This window comes from Zerene cesonia, chromosome 20, assembly GCF_012273895.1.
Source record: "Zerene cesonia ecotype Mississippi chromosome 20, Zerene_cesonia_1.1, whole genome shotgun sequence".
Classification (NCBI taxonomy): Eukaryota; Metazoa; Arthropoda; class Insecta; order Lepidoptera; family Pieridae; genus Zerene; species Zerene cesonia.
The window spans coordinates 8,098,120-8,113,898 of record NC_052121.1 but is presented as its reverse complement, the minus strand read 5'-3'; the positions used below and the strand labels follow the sequence as shown (position 1 = coordinate 8,113,898).

At 31.2% G+C, this 15,779-nt stretch overlaps 1 protein-coding gene across 1 annotated transcript in view; it reads right to left on the bottom strand.

The window, feature by feature from the left end:
- The window catches only part of LOC119834871 (cilia- and flagella-associated protein 299-like), a 13,916-nt gene extending 6,277 nt beyond the window's left edge, over positions 1 to 7,639 (bottom strand). Inside the window, exon 1 of the mRNA XM_038359389.1 lies at positions 7,535 to 7,639. Coding sequence (XP_038215317.1) covers positions 7,535 to 7,639 — 105 coding nt within the window. The remainder of the gene's footprint in view (positions 1 to 7,534) is intronic.
- Positions 7,640 to 15,779: the final 8,140 nt, after the last annotated feature.

The window sequence follows — 15,779 nt, the reverse complement described above, 5'->3', positions numbered from 1 at the left end:
TACGAAATTTGAATGAAATCTGCATGTTTAAAGTGAGAAATAAGGTGTTTTCGTTCATTATTGTTTTCAGCATATATTCAAAATTATTTGTATGATAGATTATAACTCCAATCGAATGGCACAAAGCGCCCCACGCTTTTTTCACAACAATACTAGTATTTTTCATTCATTATTATTTTCAGTTTATATTAAAAATTATTCACAACAATATTAGTATTTTTCGTTCATTATTGTTTTCAGCTTATATTAAAAATTATTTTATAGTTTTTAGTTTGATGTGCTTGAAAAGCGTGTTTTTTAGTTTTTTTAAACTATATTTTATTGCTTTTTGTAAGTTTCTTCTGTTGAATTAATTAATTATATTAATTACAAACTTCTTAATAATACACATTTTTCTCTAAAAATGTATTGTCTTTTAGCTGTAGGCTAAGGACATTATAGTTTGCAACAAATTAATTTTTAGTATCATAGCATTGAAATGATTTATAAATGAGTGAGTGTCCCTTAGCCATATAAAACTGAAAGAGAAAAGAAATTCGATAGCTGAGGTGGGATCACGTGTAGCCGAGAGGCTAGGCATTGCTACGGTTTGGCAAAAAGACGCGGGCAAATTGATATTCATTGTTTTGCAAAGTTGGTTAACTTTCAAATTCGCGCTCTCTGAATATTACTATAATTTCCATTAGTAATAAATAGAATATAATCCAAAACTATTTCATCATACTTACCCTCAAACACCCCACTGAAAAGTTTAATTTCTAAAGCCTATATTAAAATGAACTCCGCGTACTACTAAATTAACTTCGAATAAAGTAAAACGAATCGAACTATGTACAAGTAAAACTATTTGTAATTAACGTATATAAGACCTCAGAATAGAAGATTCTTAGTGAACTATGCTGTTCAAATTTTATCCCCGTGAAAGTTTCAGAACTTACAATTCATTATCTTGGCTGAGATTGAGGTAAACAGCTAATAGATTAAGAGCTTGTGATATAAATAGTAATATAATAATTTTGTGTCAATGAAAACGTGACTGAATTTAGAACTCTATTATTTATTTTCTAGAAAAAAACATCGCCAGCGTGACTAAGTAAAAAACTCACTCAATATCGATTAAATATCCACTGAATTACTGAATGAATAAAAACAAAAAAAAAAATGCAATCGAATAGAGAACCTCTTTCGTTTTTGTGAATATAATTGTGAGCATCATCAAAATTTTTGCTACCTCTGCTTACATCCTTTACTTAGCAAAGTTTCATATAATATAAGTAGTGTACCTAATAGAATAAATTTTACTAATGTATGATGAATAAAGTAATGTTTTAAGAGAATACATGATATTATGCTTTATCGAACAAGTCTTATAATATGATTTATCGATATAAATGACAATTTGTGATTGTTTTGTATGATTATAGTTAAAAGTCGTTAAATATTCTTAATTTATTGATCACGTTTCTAATTTTTATTAGTATTTATGTCTATCGTTTATAGTTATATTACGTAAGAGTTATGAATAACCAGAACATGTAAAATATTTACAAATATGTTTAGACCACTGAGGATTCTGAGTGGCCACTTCTCCTAACTCCACGTTCAATTGAATATCACTTGAGTTTAATCATTTTACATTTTACATTGCAGCAGCTTTCCGACTTCGACGTAAGGTATATTAGGTATTAAATTTAATATATTTTTGGCCGTTGGGGCACAAAGATCCTTGAAGGGAGACCACGTACAGACGTTGCAATATGGGATGGGCTCCAGCAATATGGAAAGACGATCTAAAGAGGCTGGGAGCTGCTTGACTCAGGATGGCGATCGGTCGATCTGGACATGTATGGGGTAGGCCTATGGCATTTAGTGGACGTACTGAAAGACTACACTGCTAATATACTCTGACTTTCCACGAAAAATAAGCTAAAGGCGCGTTTATGCTGTGGGTAAATTTGGTCTTATTTTGCATTTCCAAAGGTCAGTTAGGTAGCGCTGTTACCTTTAGATATTATCAATCTCCAATCTTAGCTACCATCTCACAACTTGCATAAGATACTATATACCTCCCTATTGCGTCGATGGATTTCAAATAATCTACACTGTTCTCTCCACTTATAACGTAACTTCCGAATCTGACTCGCTGCGCATAAAACTCGACTTTTAACCTCGCTTTTTCCTACACGCATTTCTATCAATTTTGCAGTTCAAAGGAACCTCCGTACAATACCGTCGAGTACTGTGTATGATAAATCAGTTTACTTTCAGATGCAAATGGGTATTCGACAAGGGGCCCAATTACTGACACGATTGTGTTGCCAGTTAATTAGCATATCCTCGAATTGATATACGTTCAATAAGATAAGAACTATGAATATTTAATAAAACTGAATTACATGGTTGTGTTGGACATAAATTGTAATTATTTGCATATAAATGGCGCCAATATACTAATGCACTAATCCGTTATGATATTTTGTTGTGTATTCAAAATTTAATCAACTTACTTTCTGTGCATTATTCTAAACTTACTATGTAAAGAAGAGTCAGCGAATATTACGATGATATATTCATTTTGACATTAAATTTTTGAGTAACTAACTAACAAGAATAAAATTCTAGTCTAGTCTCCCTTTATAACTAGGAAGTTACGAGACATGCGTAGGCGTTTCTTGAATAATTAACAAATAATTCCCTCCAAATACTTTACATTTTAGGAATGTTAACTACGGCATTGTAATATGTCATAAGTACTACGTTTCTAGAGAGTGAGACCCAGCTTAATGTATTTAACATATTTTAAAATCCGTCTCAAATATCTCATATTGTATGGAAATAGGCTATTTGAATAATTTTGAACAATTTAATGTACACAGAGGTATTCAAAATAGTGTGTTACATCTCGAGTTTATGTCTAAAATAAAATATTACCCAAGTGGTTGGCACAAAATTTTCCGCACATTTAAATTCTGCTCGAGTACAATTTGCATTATACTAGAAAATAAGCAAAGTTCCACATCATCCTCTTATAAGTTGCTCTGAGAGCGCTAGTTTTGTTGCTTGTATTTCCTATCAGGCGCTAAATTTTCTAACAACATGTAGTAAGACATTGTTGTTTTCCAATAACCGATGAGACGTGAATAATGGAATCAATTGAAATAGGTACCCACTATAATACTTGCTAATTTTCAATCACAACATATCTAAATCATCGGGTATGCCATGTAATTTCGTAGAAATGGAAATTCTCAAATTATGAACCTTTCTTCAAAATGATGTTTGCCGATATTCTCTATGGGCGCAGGCAGGGCGGGGTTTTGGGGGGTTCAGACCCTACCCAAAAAAAAATTCTAATAAAAACAAAATTTCAATATTATAACTACGGCCATACTATCATCAGTCTATTCGTGTCATAGGAGTCATGTGTCCCTGCAGTGGGAACGAATATGGACTAATGATGATGATTCAAGTACATTTCCTCGAGACTTACTATTATTGTCGTAGATTTATTTTTCGATTGTCATGCCACTATTCTAATCTATTCCTTTTTGACAAACGCCATGCTTTTATACATGTGTTATATCGCGCTAAAATTACCAAATGTCATCAACTCGAGATTATATCCCTGGAGTTTTATAACCAAATCAAACTTCAAAATGTTTTCTCCAACTTTATTCCAGTCATACTTAATATTGTTAGTATTTTCTTTCAAAGAAAGGAACATTTTTATCTGTGCTTTCTGATTCAATGCATGTGCATTTGAAGTACATAACATTTTCAAGCCTAGACCGTAAGACTAGTTAAAGGTTTCAAAACGATGCTAATATTAAAACATATAAACGGATTTTTTTTTCTAAATAAGGTATCTGATGATTCTTTTGTATATGAAAAATCTTATTTGATATTTTCTCACTTCACTACGAAATAGATTGGTTCTGTTGTTTTCTCTCTATAAATTAAGAAAAGTTTTCGTTAGTATAAAGAGAGTAATAATAAAATTAATATTCATGCAATAAGACATCTACGGTAACTACCTAAGGTAGGTACCATAGCGCCACAAACACCATAGTTCTTATTTGACCTGATCATATACCTAGTTATAAGTTTTTGCTCACATTATTTCTGAAAGAGTCAATTAAAGTTACAATTTTCTCCTACCCACAACACTACACAGTCATATTTTATTCCCCTAATATATATTCTATTTCTATAATGTAATTCAGGAGAGAAAATATGACGAGGAATTATTTTGGAAATAACTAAATGAAATGTCCAATCTGTCTCTAATACCAGATCGAACCGGTAATAAATGAGATGTCAGAACTAAGTTTACAAGTTCAGAGCTCTGGGCTTATCTATAACTATTAATTAGTATCTGCTTGTTTATCCTACTAATGGCGTATGCTGTATAATATTATATAGATGTTATATTTCGTAAATTTGACCTCTGGGTGAATGGTTATTGTGTAGACGGAATAAGTGGAAGATTCGATCCTCGTGAAAACTTCTTCAAGTGGGTTGATACGGATGAAACAAAAATGTAGTCTTATAACAAAATTGTTATAAGTTTTCGTCAAACGGACGAGTAGTTTTTGAATTAATAATATGACATGATCCATGTCTTAGTTATAGATTACATTTTTAATTAGCTAGCGAATTAAGACGTGGTCATCAATGTTTAAAACTACACATTATTATTTTTTCTTTACCTATTCCTATATCTAAAACGAATATTTATGTCAATCTATACGATGTGAGCGAAACCACGGGGCGGGAGCTATCATTTAAAGAGATGGAGCGTCCCAGCTAATTTTATTATTTATTTCAATGTACTGTTTGTATCCAAAATAAAGAAAAATAATATATAATCCTTATGTATCTATACTATTCTTAATTCATAAGCAATTATTTTGTTACGATTTTATCGGATATTTCATTTAATTTTTGTTATGTTTGATAATTGTAAAATGAAATGAGTATAAAAATGCAATATTAAAATGTCCGTAACACACGTTAGGCCGCAGTATTCACTAAGTCCGTTTTAATAACAGCCCTAGCACCTGTTTTAAATGTGCATGATGTTTGCATAAACAGAAAAAAATATAAAGAAATAGGATATCATACCTTGACAACATTTTCAGCCTATATCTTTTTTCAAAGCAGTTTATTAGTTTTCCTTACATAATATCTTTCTATCTCGTTAAATATAGTCCCTATATTACACTGTTAGACATAATAAGGGGATGTGTTGAATATTAGTTTGATCGTAATAAAAATGTACTGCAACATTCAACACTACACTTGAGGGGTCAGCCGCTTCGATGGGGTCCAGTTGCCACGCTGGTCTAGAGTGGTATCACTCCGGTGATTCGGCACGTCTGTAAAGGCGATACAATGAGGAAACACTTACGACTGCCTAATTGATCAAACTGTCAGTTAATAACAAATATCAGCCAATTACAAACACTTTTAACAAAGTGAGGGTAGTTGGGCCGAACATTGAATAAACAACGTTCGAACACCAAGGCACAATCCGTACGAATGCGCGCCGATTCGACTTTTTATATGATTCGATAGCTAAACTAGTTTTGACAAGTTATGAAAAGCGACATCTGTACTGACAATTATTCATGCAACAGAGTATTTAAACACAATTGATATACGGCAACAAATTATTAATAATAATGATATTTTGCTATATTGTAAGCAAATATATGGATTAAAAACTCGGAAATGACAATGTGTTAATAGATGTACCAACATACAAACATCCTCACAAACTTTAATATTATTAGTATATATATTAACAGTACTATGCGTATTTTTTAAGAAGACATATCTATATATTTGTATATATTTATTGGTGAGCTTATCTTAAGGGAAGTATCATTTTTGGTAAATTTATCAGAAAATATTAGTGGTAAAGCAACACATGGCCAGTATTACTTACCAAATGTCAGGTGGAAAGGTTCGTTTTGAGTAAACATGAAATGTTCGCAGCACATTTGTCAGAAAATATATTTTTGTACCGGGTCAGTGGAATAGAGGTATATATACTTATAGTGTATATTATAATATTTTCTATACATGTAGAGAATTACGTTTTCAATAGATGATCTGTGATTTGTGCTTTGAATATCTACTAATTTAACGAAAATATTAACAACCTTATTATTATTAATAAATCCAAGTGAGCAATAAAAGGAATTAATTGGAAATATCATTAATAAAATTTACCTATTAATTTACAGAGTTTGTTTGCATGAGTTATTGGCATCGAAACGTCGGTTAAAAATTACTCCATCTTGATCGCAGTTGATAACGAAATCTTTGGCTACTAATGAAACTTAATCGAAATAATCAAAGTGGTCTGATTATGAATTAAGATGCTAATGAACCGCAATATAGATAATTAAGACACTCCTTTAAATTCGACTTTTAGATATTCTCAAAAGAATTTTAATTAAAACTTGAAAACATAAAAACGATTCAAAGTTCACCGGAACCTATTATCGGGCGTTTATTTTAATAGCAATTCGAAGTGTTCCTATTACTCTTATAATTCTCGAGAAATTCTGCATTTGTAACACACCATCATTATAATTGCAATGTTAATTTAATTTATTGTTTTAAGTTATTAAAACAATTTTGTATTTAATTGTGACCTTAGAATAATAAGCCTGTGGCATGAAACATTGAATGTCCAACTCCTAAAAGCTATAAAACACTGTGATTATTTTATTTTCACATAACCAAACTTTCTGATTGTGACAATGAATTATCTTACCAAACAATTCATTTGAAAAAATTCTTATAAAAGACGAAGGCTAATAGAGAAAGAACTATAATACAGACATATAACAAACATCCATGAGGACTTTCGAGGTTTTCCTTCAAAAGAGCAAACGTGTTAATTACGAATGCGGGTACTAATGAGCTGCAATTACATGCTAACTAATTATACAGAACTCGATCGTGTGCTATGTGGTCGAAATGATATTATAATAACGGGATACTGTAATGGACTAGATATAATCATTGTTATGAGAGTTAATTAAAAGAGGACTGTGGATAACCTTTTTAAGCGTCGTTTCACGACTAATATTTACAAGGTATGTAATACATTAAAATTAGTTACACATAAAATGAATTACACTAGCCTTTAATAGCATTTTTAGTAAGCAATTAAATTTTGGTATGGACTTCCCGAATGTTCGTGTCGAAAAAAAATTCACCTTACAGGACATATTAATCAGTTTGTTACATTATTTTAATATGTGGTAATAATTAAAAAAAAAACGAAATCTTGGTCAGTTTCTAATAGTGGACTTTCTATTAAACACAGAATTTTCAAAATACTTAAAAAATGGAGAGGGTTATCAATACGACTGTTCTTTTTTTGGGCTTTATGTGTTTGAGTTTTCCGCTGGGTGATCGATTTTTATGATTTTTTTTATTCGAAAGCTGGTGTCTTCGGTATTTTTCTTTTGTATATCGCATTGAAATTTTGTCAAGTTCTGACCATTTAATTTACTTCTAAAAATAGGTATATTTCCAAAAGTTCGAACACCGCATGCATGCCTTTAATATGGCATTTACCGAAATATGCTGGACTAGGACCTAAAACCGCACTATACATTTTCAGTTGTTTGTAATAATCTGTATGTTCATATATGTATATGTGCCTATATACTTTAATATTGTTATTAACTATTCTTCCCTTTAATTTATAACCACAATGTTTAAAAGGCAATTAATATAAAGCAAATTATATTTTTTAATTACGATCATCAATTTTCCAACTAATTGGAAAACTCGAGGTTTAATTAAGTGCAGCGTAAACATTTATTGATCTTCGGCAAATGATATTTTCGAGGGCATTTTCCAATTATTAACAATCTAAGCAAAATTAATTCTCCGTCGCCTGTTCAATTGGACAGATCAAACGATCGCTTGCTAGTTTAATATTATCTGTGATCATTTTGTTTTAGTTAAGCAATTTTTTATTATTATTACCTAATAGACTTTATATATTTTATAAGAAACATTGTCTTTACTCAAATATTATAATAACAAAGTAATTATAATAGTTCATATTTGTAGGTATATATTTCAATGGATATTTAAATTCGAAAAGGTGATTATATAATCCGTTATATACATTCCGATGTAAGGAAAGGTTTTTTTAACGCTATAACAAATGAAGTGGTAGTTCGCCTGAGCTAGTATAAGATAATAACTAAGTTAATGACAGAATGTAAATTCGCAAGTGTAAAAGGATCTACTAATCAGAACCTAGTGCAGCACAGCTTGAAGTTTATGCAACCAGGGAATGAGGACTAAAGACACACATGAATATAGCAACTGCAAAGCAACTAATATGCTGGCAACTAACACTCAGAACTTTGCCCATTAACATCACCTACTCACTTTGGTTGTTTCGAATAAATTGTTACACTTATTTCAGGCTTGGGAGAGACTTATGAACAATTAACGCGGTTTTTATCAATTGATTTACTTACAATGTACATATTTGGATATGAGTTGAACAAAGCGACGATTTTACAAAAGAATTGATAGATTGTAAATGAATGAGTTTTTAGAAGTATGGGTATGTCAAGTATCTACAAAAAGACAATTGATTTTATTCTTATAGGCTAGTTTTGTTTCTTTAGAGTTATGGTAGGTTCGTCATCATTATTTATAAAAACAAAATATATGATTATAACATCTCATATTTGAATTATGCTATTTTAATTTCCTATTCCACCGTAATTTGTATTATAATTATCATACGGATATAATAAATCAAGCGGTTTGTTTGAATTTTCCAGTATTAATACTATCCAGAATGAACTAACCACAGATTAAACAGTACAATATAAATCAACGGGCATTCGTTGAATCGTGGGCTAATTCGTCAACGCGAGTCATCAGGCTAATTGTGTGGACTCCCTAAATCCATACCTACCGGCATTTGATACAGGAAAATGAACTATAATTTGTGGTGATAAGCGTGTTAATAGTGCTGTTGAAATCATATTGGGATTGGTAAACCGAAATTACGGATCAAATCCCTGATGTCGTAGGTGTTTTCTCAGAGCTTATGAAAATATGAAATACCGCATGTTATTCTCTCTGCATTTATAAATTAAAATAGCAAATGCAGTATAAATGTTATTATATAATCTGAGAACTTATAAAAATGTTATAATGAAAATTTCAAAATCCTCGTTGATGATTTATATGACATGATGCTATATGGCAGGAAATCATATTCCCGTAGGTACTTAGTATTTTCCATATAATTACATACAAATTACGTAGTTATTCCATATTTTAAATATTCTAACTAGTTGTATAAAAACTTTTTTACCAAAAATAAATCAATATAAGAGTAGACATTTCATAATAATCTAACTTAATATGTCATTATAGTCGATTTTATAGAAAATAATTCTAGGAAATGGCGTGTTTCGTTGCGACGCAATTGACTGTTACTCATAATAATTAATATAGCTAACAAACACAATAACTCCATTTAGCCAATTCTGATTTTACATTAAAACTTTATGAATATTTATAATTATCCTCAGCAATAATTGGAAACTAAATTATTTTAAAAGCCATTAATGGATTTATTATAGAGGGCAAAGAAGTTAAAACAGCTGGCTTAAAGAGGAAGTGTAAGATTAGAGTAAAAGGGGATTATAAATATTTATAGTTATTAAAATCGATGTTTACAGTATTAGCGTATTTTTAGGTTATGCGTGCTTATTAACTAGTACTTTAAACTGTCTTAAAATGTTTGTGTGTAGCTTCCGAACAGAGAATTTAAATTTGGTTTTTGTCTTGTTGAAAAGTTGAATTATTCGGTAATGATTTATTAAGCTAGGTTTAATTTAAAATTTAAAGTGTTTTACATTAACAAGAAAAAGAAGCTAAAAGAATATCTACTATAAACAATGACATTAGACATGTATCAAATCCAAAATGGCGCCCAAAATTAAATGAAGTAGGGGGATATCTTCTTATTTAATTTAATTTTATATTACTTTACCTTAGAGTACCTATTGTGATATTAATCAATTCGAATTGAAAATTCGTAATCAATTTTAATTCACTGCTGTTTTATTTGCGGATTACTGGTCTCAATTATTGGATATATAGGATTGAATGATATATTCATTCGTCAATCATGTACCTATTTAATAGAGGAACCCTTTAATTCTAAACTGAAAAGGTGTATGAATGGCGTTAGTAATAAACCTTAGATGTTATAACATTTAGGTAAAGATTCACTTTGAGTTTCTGTTAAAGTTATCGATTCCAAAATAATTTAATCTATTTTGCTTTACAGTATCAATTCTGTATGTTGTATCTGCGCTCTGAATATTGTCTATTTACTTGAGGTTTTTGCAAGTGTGAACAAATCGTATCATATCTAACTCACTTGTCAGTTAATAAAACTAATTGTATAGTATCGTCCTATATAACGTGTCAATAACAGGTGGTCATAACATTTTATTGGACTGAGCGCTCCACTGACGGTTTAAGAAATCCTACGCTACAAATAGAACCTCCATTTTAGGGAACGTCGGCTAGTAAAATATAGGCCTAGATAAATGTATGAAAAAGAAGTATGTATGGTTCGGTTTAGATTCCTAATAGCACTTTAAAATTTAAAAGATCTAAATCAACCAGTAAAACGATCGAATGATGTACCCAAAACGGCACTGTAGGCACTTATTTTTTAACCACTACAGTAAAATGAAAAAAAAATTTAGGCCTACAGAATATCCTGTGCTGTCTTAAGCAGTTAGCTCTCGAATAGTTATGGATTTTTTTAATTTAATTTTTTTTTGGGGATGGTGAATAAAATTAGTCTTTTAAGCAGTATGTTCCTCATCTCTCATTCCTCATTTTAGAGCTCTCATTCAAAGAATTGCTAACAATAACCAACTATGTTAGCTAAGAATTTCAAATGCGGTTTTGTATTTAATTACAATTCAACAATACATAAAACTAACTTGATGATATAGTAACGAGTTATTTAATGACATGTTTATAATTTTTTGATAGTATATAAAGATAACTTTGTTATATGATTAAACATATTGTTATCTTTATTATATTTTTCTATAAATGGGATTCGCATTAACAATGCAGCCTATTAATTAGTTCACTCGTACATCCTGATTTCTAGTGGTAGCATTCTCTCTATCAGCTTAACTCGATTCCCAACATAATGCAAGTAACAAACGTCTAATCATCGCATGGAGCGTCTGAATTTCACTCAGCTTCTCCTTAGAAGTTACTCAGAGTACGCTAATTATAGGTGACAGATCTTAGAATTGATAATATGGTACGAATTCAATGCGATTTCGTGTAGAAAGTTTTAATGTATTCACATTTCAGTTTGTCTGACGGTAACAGCTTCTTTGGGTAATGAATTTAATTGTATTTACATAGTTATGTCACGACATGTTTCCAGGTTATCACAAAGAAATGAGAATAATTAATGTCATATCATCTATTTTTACAGTTCTATTATGCTTGGCAAAATAAATAAAAAATAAAACACAGATGCGCCTCATAAACTTGTTTACATACGTAACGAAATAAACTATATCCGAACTATAGATATTCGTTTTCACGGAAAGCAATAAAACTATATATTCACATCTGTTTTATTTACATGCCGATACAATTGGCTTCAAACAATCTCACGCGCGTTTGCCCAACAGATTTCTGCGGAATTTCGCGTGGAGGATGCTGTAAATCGGATTTTTCTTTATAATCAGACGGCACAAAGACATGCCATGTTCAATGTCAAGTCGACCCCTCATAAAAAGAGGGATTTGCGAATTTGTGTTTGAGACATTTTCCTCCATTGTATGAGAAAGTCTTTTGTATCTATCCGAACGTTTTTCTTTGCTCTCTGTAGTTTGGTGATTTCTTAACATAATAGTTGTTGGACAATAATCTTACTGATTTCGCTACCGGGTTGTTTGAAGTAGTACTGTAAAGTCTGCGCATTCTATCTTTCTCACTTTGTATTAAACAAATAATACAAAGTGATTGTAATATCAAAACAACAGATTTTGTATTGAAAAGACCATTGTGAAAGACACTTATTGAGGATCGTTAGAATTGACTCGGTTTAACAAATGATTTTCTAGGTTAACAGATATGTTTTTAAATAATGAATATCTCACTATATCACGCTAATACTATAAATGTGAAAGTTTGTTTGTTTGTATGTTTGTCAATCACGCTGAAACTACTGAAATACTACTAATGATTTTGATGAAATTTGGTACAGAGAGGGTATGAGCTGACTTGGGTGATAAGACACCTTTTATCCCGATTAAATGCTCCCTTGGTATAAATCAGGAACCTTGATATCCGGGCGAAGCCGGGACGAGCGTCTAGTATTTTATAAAGATTATATATTTGGAAAGCAACTGAAGTCTCCCAACTAGACTTTCAGGGAGAACAAAGTCTATTTAAATATTATACATTCCAGACACCTGCATTCATGGCTATAATACAGGAATTTTAATATTTCCTGCACGCACGTTAGAGAACCAGGAACCGTCGGAAATTAATTAAAAATAATATTATCTCGCTAGGTATGTATGCAATTTAATACGACATTTTATTTTCCACGTTCGAAAATATTATTGTTTTATATTGTGTATTTGGACGGTTTATTATAACAATGAATAATTCTCAGGAGTAGCAAATAAATTGTCATCCGCTTACTTTAAGTATCATCTGTGAATATAATTAGAGAGATAATTCACAAACATACCTTGAAAAATGTCGTTTCAGTGACGAATTATGAAATTGGTATTATTTTGGTCGTTCACCGGAAAGAGGGTGGAAATCGCCGCAAATATTTGAAGAGTCATCGAATTGAACATTTGGATAATATTAATTTTGAGTGTCGTTGTGAAATTGTGATTGGAATGTGGATAGACTTCTTAAATATTCTCACTTGTTTTATGTATCTGGCAACACATCTCTGGTTTTCCCTTTGCCTTTGTGAGTGCTTATTAGTTCTCGTATAGCGTTGGTCGCAATACGGTGTGATATTGCGGCGTGAATAAGATTGCTTCAGCCGAAAATCATAATTTAAATCAACGTGATAGTTTTTCAGAACCAAAATAATGTAACTATTATTAATGATTAACTATTTACATTATGACAAACACAATAAAACAGCTTGTATACATCAATCGATGTTAATTGACTCTATTTTACAGTCCCAAAACTGACACCTAAATTAACTCTTTGTGAACTCGAGGATATTGCGAATGGAAAACCAATTGAATTTAACAATATACCAACGAAATATGAATTAAAAATATCAAATTACACTAGCTCGATTTGCTTCTCCCTAATTAAAAATTCTTACTTGATAACTAATATTATAAATGCGAAAGTGTGTTTGTTCGTTTTTCTTTCATGTCGCAACGGATTATTGTGTCCAGGCTTCTTTATACCGCGGCGTAACATCTCATTCTCATGGGACTAATCTTTCACTTCACGATCGAAGTCGCGTGCGTAAACCTTCATATGTGAAGGGATTGAAAATCTAAATTTATATTATACAAATATTTGGAATAAAGGTCTCCACCCACTGCAACGTAACATAATAGTATGATACGTTGACACCTTCTTGTTACGATTCTATGATCGAAAGGTGTCAGACAAAAAATATTTGTATTATTTGTATTTATTAGATCATTCCGTCACAGAGCACATCTTGTTTATTTCCAATCCATTTATTATTACGGTCATAGTATGATACATTATAGCATGCGTAGTGTGCTATTTTCCAATCTATCATTCCTGTACTGTAATACAATACAGTGAAATAAAACACATTTTAATTATAGAATGAACGTAGAGCACGTATAAGAAAATTATTTAATTCTGGCTTCCTAATCGGGATAATAAGATAAACTAGTGAATTTATTGTATTGTCACCGATTATTGATAAGTGCACAAGGTTTGAAATAACTCTTTTTATTTTAAGTGAATCAAAAGAAATCGGTTACATACAAATATTTTAATAAACATATACCGGTGAAGATTATAAAAGCGTGTTAAAGAGAAAGAATATACAAAACGAATTATACGGAGGAATCTCTCTAAAATTTATTTATTTAACCAGTATTATCTTGTCTTCACTTTATTTTAATTTTGTAATTACAGGAGAGTTCAAATATAGAATTTAGAATACGTATTTTTTTAAATAGTCAAGTATCATTTAAAAAGCAATTTTATATCAAACCGTTTCTTCTTCTATAATTGCTTAAGAAAGGGAAGTACTGAAGAGCAATATCAAGAGGCCACAAAGAAACACAATATTTTATAAACTACCAGTAATTCGCCTTGACTTCATTCGTGGTACAGAGTTAGCCTATAAGCAAATAGAGATCACGTACCTACACATCCAAGGGTGATAGAATATTGGAAATCGATTCAATAGGTCCTGACATTGCCGCGTTCAAACAAACAAACTCTTCAGCTAAAAATCAATAAGTTTATGCATTCTACCTGCCTCTATATCTATGACGGTTATATTATAGTGTGACTGATAATATAATAAAGAACGTTATTAGCAATAAGCAAGGTAGTTATATTTAGAAATTAAAAGCTTTTTAACGGATTTTAAACGCGTCACGCGGTCACGGGGAGACTGACCACGCTCGCTGTAAAGTGTTCGAAACGTCGGGTTAATAATATAATGAATAAATCGCGTTTAAAATCCGCGTACAATCGTAAAGTACTCGCGTAAAATCAAACACAAGAAAATATTAAGGTAGTTATAGATAACATTCTGGTTAATGTTTCAATGCTGGGCTTTTAGTTCATAGAATACGTCCCTGAACAAATCTTAACTACGAAGCTACCTCGGATTAAAGTGTATCCTGGCTCACTCACTCCTACAGTTAAGCTCACAATGTTTTAGCAAACAACGATTATGTTTTCCGCAACTGCATTTAATTTATAGCTACTTTGATGGAAATAAATGTACTTGCCTCTGTGTCTGTATGAGAAATTACTTTTGTGTCATCTTTGAGAACAGAGTTGCCATTTTACATACGAAAACCTTAAGTGCTTCGTGTTTTATGAGAGAGGTTTTAATAATGTTTTGATTTAGATTTTACTAGCTGCGCTCCGCGGTTTCACCCGCGTAAGTCTGTATCCTGTAGGAATTTCGGGATAAAAAGTTGCCTATATTGTGTTATTTCAGCTGTCCAGATATCTACATATCAAATTTCATTGCGATCGGTTCAGCAGTTTTTGCGTAAAAGAGTAAGAGACTTCCATACATACATACATCCATCCATAGATACAAACTTACGCGTTTATGATATTAGTAGGATTTACATTTTTAGCAGTAAAACTCTTTTAAAGGGCCCTGGATACAATTTTTACGGTATCTACAGTTATAGAAAATAATATATCTATTATGAAAATGGGTAAATTGAAAAGTTAAGATAAGCAAATTTATTATTCTTCCTTAAACAGGATAACATTACTAAATATTGTCACCGACATCTCTGGGACGATATACCATTCCAGATTCTAAAATGAGTTATGGGACCTAAAGACAATAATTTCCTATCATATAGAAATAACAGTCACGACAATTGGTTGAAAAACCTATAGAGTAATCGAGCAACACTTGTTTACTAAAAAATGACTCTCGTTCTAATAAATTGCTTTCTATTGTTGATTCCTTTAATCTTCACATCCTC